This window comes from Mytilus galloprovincialis, chromosome 6 (genome assembly GCF_965363235.1).
Source record: "Mytilus galloprovincialis chromosome 6, xbMytGall1.hap1.1, whole genome shotgun sequence".
NCBI lineage: Eukaryota > Metazoa > Mollusca > Bivalvia > Mytilida > Mytilidae > Mytilus > Mytilus galloprovincialis.
The window spans coordinates 46388176-46400456 of record NC_134843.1 but is presented as its reverse complement, the minus strand read 5'-3'; the positions used below and the strand labels follow the sequence as shown (position 1 = coordinate 46400456).

Below are 12281 nucleotides of genomic sequence, written 5' to 3'. Positions count from 1 at the left end.
AATTTTCAATTGCACAATACTCAACAATAGCAAGAAATCTTCAATTGCACAATATTGCGCAATAGCAAGAAATATCTAATTGCACAATATTGTGCAATAGCAAGAAATTTTCAATTGATTGAAGTTATCTTTCTTTGTCCAGAATAGTAGTTGAATCAACTCAAATCATTGTTTTATGCAATATACTATGTATATTCACTTTTACTACCAACTGATAAATTAAAACAATCTTTACCATTCAGTGATAACAAGCACTTTTTGTTACATTTTAATATTTTATGATGTATTTAAATGAGTAGTTATTGTTGCAAACTCCATTAGAAATTTGAATTGAGATTGGTTTTGGAATAAAGGAAAGGGGGATGTGAAAAAAAATTTGGGGGGGGGGGGGGTTCAATTTTTTCTCATTTCAGATTTCATAAATAAAAATAAAAATAAAATTTCTTCAAACATTTTTTTTAGAGGATTAATATTCAACAGCATAGTGAATTGCTCAAAGGCAAAACAAAAATTTTAAGTTCATTAGACCACATTCATTCTGTGTCAGAAACCTATGCTGTGTCAACTATTTAATCACAATCCAAATTTAGAGCTGAATCCAGCTTGAATGTTGTGTCCATACTTGCCCCAACCGTTCAGGGTTCAACCTCTGCGGTCATATAAAGCTGTGCCCTGGGGAGCATCTGGTTTATTTTATTTTCTTACTTCTATGACAATTTAACACACGCCTAGCATTGCGCAGAGACCTTATCCCCTCCTCTAACTCTTGCTTATTAAAATAAGCTTTCGTTTCGGGAGATGTTACCTTCTCGTAGGAATTAAACAAGGATCTCTGATACAATACATGAAGTATTCTTTTTAGTGTACAGAAATGATCATCTACTCATCACTTCAGTATAATTACAGAATGTTAATCTTTTTTTAGAAGCATACAATCACTGTAAATAGATATATGTATATGTCTGCCTGTGTGTATAGTGACAACTGCAAATTATACCTTGTCCATCGGATTTCTTATGATTATATATGTATTATAAGGATAGTTTTAATTTCCCATGGTAAAAAAAGGGCAAGGGGTTCAATATACCATGACATTAGGGGGGGGGGGGGGGGGGGGTTGTCATAATACCATGTCTAAGTGAAATAGTCAAAATATCTATTCCAGCAAGTTTAATACACACAAACTACTAATTTTAACCCCCGTTACAATGGTATATTGAACCCCCTACTATAGACCTTCAATTTCAAAAATTCTAGCTTTTATAACTCCTTTACATAGTTATTATACTCCAATAAGTAGTATATATATGTATTTTACTTGCTTGAAAAGATATTTTGAAAACTTTACTTTGCCATGGTATTTTGACCCCCTAGCCATGGTATATTGTACACCCTACTATAGACCTTTAATTGAAAAAAATGTACCTGTTATAACCCCTTGACATAGTTATTATACTTTAATAAGTAGTTTGTATGTATTTTACATGCATGAAAAGATACTTTAAAAATTTTACTTTGCCATAGTATTTTGACCCCCCTACAATGGTATATTGAAACCCCTACCATAGACCTTCAATTTCAAAATTTCTAGCTGTTATAACTCCTTAACATAGTTATTACATATTTATAAGTAGTTTGGGTAAACGCCTAATTTCAAATTTTTCAGTTTCAGCTTTATTAACATTGAGTATTGAAAAAATATCAAGTAAATCTTGTTCAATAACTAGAATTTGTGAAAGAAACTTACGACATTCGTCTTCAAAGTCCAGCAATTCTTGACTAGCGCCATCTAAATAATCTTTGTATCCTTGAAGTGCTTGGTTTTATGAGAATTAACTATCTATCGATCTTTTATATAATGAAGAGAGTCTTATAACAACAACACTTTAGTGACTGCTGCAGAAATTTTATTATTTGCCGTAGGCACCGAAACATGTCGATCAATAAATTTCTGCAGCAGTCCCTAAAGTGTTGTTGTTATAAGACTCTCTACATTTTATGTTTTTTATCATAACGACCCTGCATACCCTCGGGTATCAGCTTTATGGACTCTATGTCGTTGTCCCAAGACACATTTGGTTTCCGAACAATAAATTTAGTTTAAGTGAATGGATTTCCATGCAATTTTTTAATTAGGTTCAATACCACAAAAGGAAAGATGGGACTGGTTTTTGTGATGATGGTACAATCGTTTAGGAATAAGGCGCCCAAAACAAGCATTTTTTAGTTTCAGGATAATAACTTGTTCATTAGTATTTCGATTGCTCTGAAATTGAAGAGGGTTTGGATTTATTTTGGGGTTATGGTGCCAACGGTTTAGGGCCAAAAACAAGCAATTTTGTAGTTTCTGGACAATGACTTGTGTGTAAGTGTATGGATCTCTCTGACATTGTACCACAAGGTTCCATATCACAAAGGGAAGGCTGGGATTGAGTGGGGGGGGGGGGGGGGTAATTACCCCAAACATGCATGAATTGTGGGATAAAAAAGTGCAAAAAACAAGCATTTTTCTAGTTTCTAGACATAAACTTGTGTTAAGTGTATGGATATTTCTAAAATTGTACTACAAGGTTCCATACTACAAAGGAAAGGCTGGGATTGAGTTGGGGGTAATTGCTGCAAAAGGGGGGATTATGAAAGTTTTGGGGGGATTTCTTTTTCAATTATTTTAAGGTGTTCATATTTCTTTTTCAAAATTTTTCAAATTTCAAATTTTTGAAAAGTTTCAAGAACAACAAATGGAAGTTTTTAACGATCTTGACTGGCTATACAGCCCTTGCACGGTCGGCTAAAAGTATCAAGAAGAAATCTTCAATTGCACAGTATTGCACAATAGATTTGTAAGATCTTTGACCATATTTATTTTGTGTCAGAAACCTATAAAAAATTTGATCACAATCCAAAGCTTGAATATTGTGTCGAAATTTGCCCTAACTGTTCAGGGTTCAACCTCTGGGGTCATATCAGGCTTTGCTGAGCGAAGCATTTTGTTTCAGCTTGCTTTTTGAAGTTATTTACTTTGCTTTATTAATAATAATAATAATAATTAAAAACCAATTGTTCAGAGAACAATTGAAGGTCTTTCCACCAGTTAATATCTATTTTGATATTAAAATATTAAAAATCAGTCTAAAATGTCAGTTCATATGGCTTTATGCTGCTGTTGCTGCTGCTTTATGATGCCTCTGCTGGTGGACGTTTCGTCCCCGAGGGTATCACCAGCCCAGTAGTCAGCACTTCGGTGTTGACATGAATATCAATTATGTGGTCATTTTTATAAATTTCCTGTTTACAAAACTTTGAATTTTGGATTTTCTTATCCCAGGCATAGATTACCTAAGCCGTATTTGGCACAACTTTTTGGAATTTTTGGATCCTCAATGCTCTTCAACTTTGTATTTGTTTGGTTTATAACTATTTCGATATGAGCGTCACTGATGAGTCTTATGTAGACGAAACGCGCGTCTGGCGTACTAAAATATAATCCTGGTACCTTTGATAACTATTTATGATATATAGATATGAATTTAAAGCAAAGGTCAAAATCTACAACGTCAAATTAACCTATGACCTTGACCTCAATTTCAAGGTCACAAACTGAGGATCTCAAGTCAAAAGACCCTTGGTCTCTAATATGTAAGGTTAGTAAGTTATTTCACTTTACATATAATTTTAGATATGATAGGGGCGAAAACTCCCATTCATTGTCTATGCACCCTTTCAACTAAAATCATTAAGTTACGACATGTCGCAACTAACAATTTAGTCAAAATTATTTGTCGATATCTTATAAGGTTAATGAAAATGAGTGAAAATAAGCCAAAACTAAAAATTAGAATATGACCTTGACCTTTGACCTTGACCTAATTTTCATTTTTTTGGACCAAGGACCTCAAATCAAAAGATCCTAGGTCTCTATCACTTATGGTTTACAAGATAGAAAATGCATATCACTTATATCAAATGCATAAGGGCAAATAACTCTCATATGGAGCGTTCATATCGCTTCGGTCAAAATAGGACAAATCATGAGAAGGATATAATGAGCAATTTTGTAAAATAAATTTGTCGTAATCTTTTACAGTTGCGAAGAAGTCGTGGACACAAGGAAAACAGTGTTAGGGGAGATAACTCCTACAAAGAAAAGTATTCGGTTACGCAGGGTAAATTTCAAAAGCGCAAAACCTGTTCGATATCATATACCAAATATCTAAGCAACATATTGAGAAACAAATGTTTATCGCAAAAACAGAATTTGGCGGGGGAAAAAAAATATTCAGAAGAAAAACAATAGATCTTTCCACAGAAAAGTGGAAAGACCTAATAATAAGAATAAATTCTTTATTTAAAGAGGGTAAACTCTGTTAGTAAAATTTAAACTAATCTTCACATACAAATTACAATACAATCAAAAACAGATATTTACATAGAGTTAAAGAAATTAAAGTAATGAGTTAGTGAAATTATGGGCACCTTATATATGGAAGAGTCTACAATGATTCTAGCCTTTATTAATATCTGGTGCACCAATTAGGAGTAGTCATTCTGAAACCATGTTCTAATTTACTCAATAGTTTATATAGTAACCTTAAAGATTGTTTATATAATGTATTTCTGCTTGCAGGACACTTACTGAGCTGATATTTTTTGTTGGTGATGATGAAGTGGTAGGTAGAAATTAAAAACAGAATAAATAAGGGCATTCAAATACGGTATTCAATCAATCTCTTGAATGATCAAGATTGTCAATGATAAAGTTTAGAGAAAGATATTGAAATAAAAACTATGTTATCGATGGATAACTCATAAGAAACCAAAATTAAGGTTCATTATCACCTTTTGGCTTAAATGAAAAGGGCTTTAAGGACTATAACTTCTTTGTAAGTGTGTGGATCTCTCTGAAATTGTAACACAAGGTTCCATATCACAATGGAAAGACTGGGTATGAGTTTGCGGGTAATTGCCCTAAATGTTCAGGAATAAGAGTCAAATTAGTTTAGTACGCCAGACTCACGTTTCATCTACATAAGACTCATCAGTGATGCTCATATCAAAATATATATAAAGCCAAACAAGTACAAAGTTGAAGAGCATTGAGGATCCAAAATTCCAAAAAGTTGTGCCAAATACGTCTAAGGTAATCTATGCCTGGGATAAGAAAATCCTTCAGTTTTTCGAAAAATTCAAAGTTTTGTAAACAGGAAATTTAAAAAAAATTCGTAAGGGTTCCACGGAACCCAGTGTCTCGCCTACTTTTGCTGTTAATCGCAGACTCAACAAAAATGAGGAAAAACATCAATAAAAATTTCCCTCTCGATACTGTCTTTTGATTGAAAGAAGCTTCTAAGTTTGGTAAAAAATCCAGGATAGTTTATGAATCTAATAAATGTTTTATAAACTTTAACTGCAGACTGTATGTAATGTTAACTGGAAGAAAAACTAAGTCCATTTATAAGTAAAATACAGAATAAGTGATTTTTTTTTTTACAAAATTTACTTCTGAATAATATCTTATGATTAGAAACAAGCTTTTGTTTAAGTTTGGTAGAAATCCAGGATAGTTTAAGAACATTATAAAAATTTTAAAAACTTAAACCACAGAGTGAATGTTTTGTTTCTGGCAAAAAAAACTAAGTCCATTTATAAGTAAAATACGGAAAAGTGGAAATTTATTTTTACAAAATTTTCTGCTTGATACTATCTTATGATCATAAACAAGCTTCTGTTCAAGTTTGGTACAAATCAAGGATAGTTTATGAAAGTTATTAAAATTTTAAAAACTTTAACCACAGAGTGAATGTAATGTTTCCTCGCAGAAAAACTAAGTCCATTTATAAGTAAAATACGGAAAAAAAGGAATTTTATTTTTACAAAATTTACTTCTGGATACTTTCTTATGATCATAAACAAGCTTCTGTCCAAGTTTGGTAGAAATTCAGTATAGTTTAAGAAAGTTATTAAAATTTCAAAAACTTTAACCACAGAGTGAATATTTGTGGACGCCGCCGACGACGACGACGCCGACGACGACGGAATGTAGGATCGCTTAGTCTCGCTTTTTGGACTAAAGTCGAAGGCTCGACAAAAAGGAAACGGCTAAAAACAAGCAATTTTGTAGTTTCTAGACAAGAACTTGTGTTAGTATATGGATCTCTCTGAAATTGTACCACAAAGTTCCATATCACAAAGGAAAGACTGGGTATGAGTTTGGGGGTAATTGCCCCAAAAGTTCAGGAATAAAGGGGCAAAAAGAAGGGGCTAAATACAAGCAATTTTGCAGTTCCCAGACAATAACTTGTGTGTAAGTCTATGGATATCTCTGAAATTGTACTGCAAGATACAATACCTCTAAAGGACAGCTGGGATTGAGTTTGTGGGTAAATACAAGGGGATTAAAAAAAAAATTGGGTGGATTTGTTTTTATGGCCCCACAACGAACCTTGTCCATAATTCCAAAATTCTGTAATTCCAAATTCTGTAATTCCGAAATTCCATAATTCCATAATTCCATCTGGGCTGATTTTTGGTATGTGAATTAACCATGATGAGTTACAGATCAAGTTGAAGTTACGTTCCGCTCCCCAAATTTTTGCCGAAATTACAGTCTTGGACTTTGATCAATTGTTGAAAATCACAGTTATACGGACTTTTTTTCTAAACACTTTCTGATATTGGGATGATTTTTAGCATGTGAGTTAACAAAGATGAGTTACAGATCAAGTTCAAGTTTTGTTCTGCTCGGCTCATTTTTGCCGAAATTGCAGGCTATGTACTTTGATAAATTGTTGAAAATCACAGTTATACAGACTTATTTTCTAAAGGGTTTCAGATATTGGGCTGATTTTTGGTATGTGAGTTACTTATGATGAGTTACAGATCAAGTTTAAGTTTCGTTGTGCTCCGCTAATTTTTGCCGAAATTATGGGCTTTGCACTTTGATAACTTGTTGAAAATCACAGTTGTACAGACTTTTTTTCTAAACTCTTTCAAATATTGGGATGATTTTTGGCATGTAAGTTAACCAAGATGAGTCAAGTTTAAGTTTTGTTCCACTCAGCTAATTTTTGCTGAAAATTACAAGCTATGGACTTTGATAAATTATTGAAAATCACAGTTATACAGACTTTTTTTCTAAAGGCTTTCAGATATTGGGCCAATTTTTGGTATGTGAGTTACTCATGACGAGTTACAGATCAAGTCTAAGTTTCGTTGTGCTCTGCTAATTTTTGCCGAAATTATGGACTTTCGACTTTGATAAATTGTTGAAAATCACAGTTGTACAGATTTTTTTTCTGAACTCTTTTAGATATTGGGATGATTTTTGGCATGTGAGTTAACCAAGATGAGTTACAGATCAAGTTTAAGTTTCGTTCCGCTCCGCTAATTATTGCCAAAATTAAGGCTTTACAACTTTCAAAAATTGTTGAAAATCACAGTTATACAGACTTTTTATGCCCCACCTACGATAGTAGAGGGGCATTATGTTTTCTGGTCTGTGCCTCCGTTTGTTCGTTCGTTCGTCCGTCTGTGCGTCTGTCTGTGCATCTGTCTGTGCGTCCGTTCGCTTCAGGTTAAAGTTTTTGGTCAAGGTAGTTTTTGAAGAAGTTGAAGTCCAATCAACTTGAAACTTAGTACACATGTTCCCCATGATATGATCTTTCTAATTTTAATGCCAAATTATAGTTTAGACCCCAATTTCATGGTCCACTGAACATAGAAAATGATAGTACAAAGTTCAGGTTAAAGCTTTTGGTCAAGGTAGTTTTTGATAAAGTTAAAGTTACATCAACTTGAAACTTAGTACACATGTTCCCTATGATATGATCTTTGTAATTATAATTCCAAATTATAAGTTTGACCCCAATTTCACGGTCCACTGAACGTAGAAAATGATAGTGCGAGTGGGGCATCCTTGTACTATGGACTCATTCTTGTTTTTAGCTGATTTTTAAGAGATGTGAGACTACCATCATGTTTGTGTCCACATGTGTTATTGAAAGTGTAGATTTTTCAACTTTTTGAGATGGGGCCATTTGTGTCGCTTTGACACATCTAGTTTTCATAATTTTTTGTATTTTTTTCAATTAAGGCCAACTAAAATTAATTAGTAGATTTTCATCCAAATTTTTGAAAAAAATGGGGCGGGTGGGAGGATTTTATTTTTTAAATTTTATTTCATATAATATGAAACCTTCTTGTCACGTGTTATTCATATATGCAAGTGTAATAATAAGCTTATATCATGTAAATACATCCATAAGGTATCGTGTATAAGACAATAACAATCAAAACCAAGGAGTAAGTTGTCCAAAGACTCATAAAACCAAAAGACATTTACATCAACAGTTACAAATAATAAGTAGGAAACAACACGAACTCCACTAAAAACCAGGAGTGAAATCAGGTGCTCCGGAAGGGTAAGCATTTCCTGCACCGTATATGGCACCCATCATGTTATTTCTTTGTTCAGTTCGGTAATGATGGAAGGTTGTTATGATTGAGGAAGAATATCACTGAGATATGATTTCTGACACTCTTTTGTCATAATGGCCAATCAGCTCATGATGGCGACCATAAAATTGCTTGAGTAATGACCTTAATTTGATTGATTCATAGCCCTGTCTTAGCAACTTTTGAGAAGGCAGTATTCCTTGTTCAACAAAATTAAGGTACTTTTAGCTAGCTCTAGAGTAACGTATCAATTGAGACACATATACTCCATATGCTGATGCCGCTTTTTCAAATTCGTAAATATATATATCTGATTGGCAACCACTGTTCTACATGTAATTGCCACTTTAGAAACCTATTTTATAGTAAACAACAGAAATGTGGAGAAATGCTCTCTTAAGTTGGACTATCTATATCAAATATATTTTGCTTTCTAAGCAATGTTTTTTTTGTCCTAATAAAATGAAACAAAGGCATTGGTATGCAACACGAGCACGATAAGTACGGAATAAAATGAAAACTCAAACAGTGTTGAAATAATAGGGTTGGTCCTTAATATGCAAGATGCAAATATAATTACAATGTAGAACATAAAGTTGTTTAATGACTCTATCGTGGGTATTGGGACAGAGGATGTTTGCTGTTTTTCTACAAAAAACGAAAGGCATGGATAAATCTAAATCTAAGAGCTTGCTATAAATTAATAAATTAAAAATGCGTATGTTTGTCGATTTTCTGAACTCAAAATACGGTCACCAATCTATAAAGCTCATGCTTGTGTCAATTTCTGTATTCCAGTCAAACGTGTTCCACGATTCTAACGCTTTTGGGTTTCATTCACAGTCCAAATTTCTTGACACAAAGTCATTGTATAAATAAAACAAATCCAAGATGTTTTTCTCACAAACATTTGTGTCATTTGTGACATACTGCGATTTGCGTTCTTGGACACAGCGTATTACTCGTAACCCGAATATTTCACGCCCTTCTCGTAATCAATCTCTATTCTCGGTAAATGATGTTGTCATCATATATCAACAGAATATATCGACTTAATCATTCAGTAAGAATTTTCTAAGAAATACGAAAACCGAAATTAGAAAAAGGAAGTTTCGAAATTATCGACGGTTACCGGTAACGGAAATGAACAAAATACGGAAATCGTAATTTTTTCAAAAATAAAAAAAATCGGGGCGGGAAGATTTCTGGGGGGCGGGCGGGGATGAAAATCTATCAATTAATTTTAATTGGCCTAATAATATAAGATATATATCAAAGCAAAGAATACTTATATGACAGGAGAAACACCACACAGGATGTATAAGTTATCATATGAATTATTGTGAAATAGCACAGTATTGGGCAATAGCAAGAAATCTTCCAATTGCATAGAATTGCGCTATAGCACAATATTGCACAATAGCAAGCAATCTTCAATTGCACAGAATTGCGAAATAGCAAGAAATAACCAATTGCAACCCAAGAGAAAATAAATCTGGGATTCCACTGGAATTCCGGCTGGAATTTTGATGGGATTCCAATTGGGATCCCACCTCATTCCACCGGGATAAAATTGCAGGAATCCCGATGTAAATCCCGGTGGAAATATACTGGGATCCCACTGGGATATTGTGGGATTTCAATTGGGATCCCACCTAATTCCACTGGGATAAAATTTCGGGATTCCTGCAAAAGAAGCGGGATCCCGATGTAAATATGCTGGGATAAAATTTCGGGATTCCTGTATAAGAAGTGGGATCCCGATGTAAATCCCAGTGGAAATATACTGGGATTTTGATTGGAATATACTGGGATTCCCGGAAAAAAAAGCAGGATCCCAAAAATAAATCCCAGCAGGATATACATGCACCAATTCAAATTGCACTGCCACTGGGATTCCTGGGTTGTTTATGCAAAAGGATATGTCAAGTTCTCCTTTCTGTAAATTAATTTGCTGTCTCTGACTTCAAACTAGTGGAATATCTGCATGCAATCTGTTGGCAGCACCATTTAAAAATATCATTTATCCCTTAAAAGTATAAAAAAAAATCCACAAAGAATCATTTGTTCAATACGTTTTGTAGCAACAAATTCAATAGAAATATTATTGCATGTTTATTCAGTAGATTGGAAGCCATTTGGAATTTATTATCCTCCCCCTTTTTTATCCCCTGAAGATAAAAAAACTAGCAACTTATTATTTTCACCAAATAAACATTCACACAACTGAATTAAATGTTTACATACCTACCTGTTATGCCTGTTATGTGACAACAAGTTTATTCATATGTAAAAAATAAATATATTTTCAGTTTATGCTTTCAGACTTTCTGGTGTTGATTTGCTCAAATAAAAACCATAAAAATCTTAGTTCCTCAATAAATTATATTTATAATCATTTTATACATATAAACACATGTTAAATTAAATTATTAATGCACTTATCTGAAAACAACTGCATCGGATTCATCTTGGTCCTCCATAAATCAGCGTAATCAGATTTTGATGACGTTTTTACCAGTACACTAATGTCGAAGTGACAATCTCGCCCCATATTATATAGGCCAGAAGTTGATCTGTCTCCGTAACGGTATTATAAATAAATTAAGGGTATCGCATAAAAATATTACTTACAGACCAGTTTTGACTAAGTATAAGAAAGTAATCGGCGCAGGGTTCATGCGGATAAATTAGTGGCCGCATTATTTATGACAGTATTTTCTAGGGTCGAACTGTTCAGTACAGTTGAAAAAAAAGCACACGGTCATGATTTTTTTAACATTTTACATAAGTTGAGAAACCAACGTTTTATGATGTCGATCATTATCTTATCATTGATGCCGGACGACAACTAATAGAAACGCACTTATGTGAACTTGGGTAACATTACAAACGCCCAAGCTTATATGGCAAAACACCTGTATATATATAAATATCTGTCAAACTAAAAATTAATTAAGAGACCCATGATTAAGTGATTGGCTTCACCTGCCAGCTTTGGTATCATACACATTGTTAATTAACACCAATAACCTGTACTTGATGTCACCAATAACCTGTACTTGATGTCATCAGAGACAAATATATACACAAACCAAATGCTTAGATATTTACAACAACATAATAATGGTTCATACGTTTTCCCGTTTCAACTAGACTGGAATCCCAGCTTCAGACAGTTATCCCGATTGGGATCCTAGCTTTAAACAGTTCCGATTGAGATCCCAGCTTCAGACAGTTACCCTGATTGGGATCCCAGTGTCCAATATTTATCCCGTTTCATCTAGACTGGCATCCCAGCTTCAGACAGTTATCCCGAATGGAATCCCAGTTTCAGATATTTATCCCGAATGGGATCCCGACTCCAGATGCTTATCCCAGCTTATCCTGACAATTTCACCGGAATTGCATTGGGGATCCATCGGGATCCCGTTTTCTTTTTCTCTTGGGAAAGTATTGCACAATAACAAAATCTTCAATTGCACAGTTTAGCTTAAACATATTTATTTATAGTGGATTGGGAAACAAGTTTTGCAACTTATATTAATCCCTTTCCACTTTGTGGGTGCGAGTGCTGCCTTGTAGCAGCATTAGCCTGCCCTTTTTTTTTAAAATCTATAAGGGTGTCTTTAACGTGCTAGATATGGCTCTCTCTTAACACGGGTCAGCCATTTATCTTCCCCTTCCGACGAATTATCATCATTTCCTCAAGACCACACTCGGAAATGGTGTCAAGGGAGAGCTGAAAATTCAGTCCTTGAAATTTTCATCCTGAAACAGGAATCGAAACCAGGAACCTTTGTGTTAGTAGTCCGATGCACTAACAATTA

At 34.0% G+C, this 12281-nt stretch overlaps 1 protein-coding gene across 7 annotated transcripts in view; it reads left to right on the top strand.

Moving 5' to 3' along the window:
• The window catches only part of LOC143079718 (importin-4-like), a 343997-nt gene that overhangs the window by 85060 nt on the left and 246656 nt on the right, over positions 1-12281 (top strand). For all 7 annotated transcript variants that reach the window (XM_076255254.1, XM_076255258.1, XM_076255257.1 and 4 more), the window contains one exon: positions 4625-4667. In XM_076255254.1, the coding sequence (XP_076111369.1) occupies positions 4625-4667 (43 nt within the window). The remainder of the gene's footprint in view (positions 1-4624; positions 4668-12281) is intronic.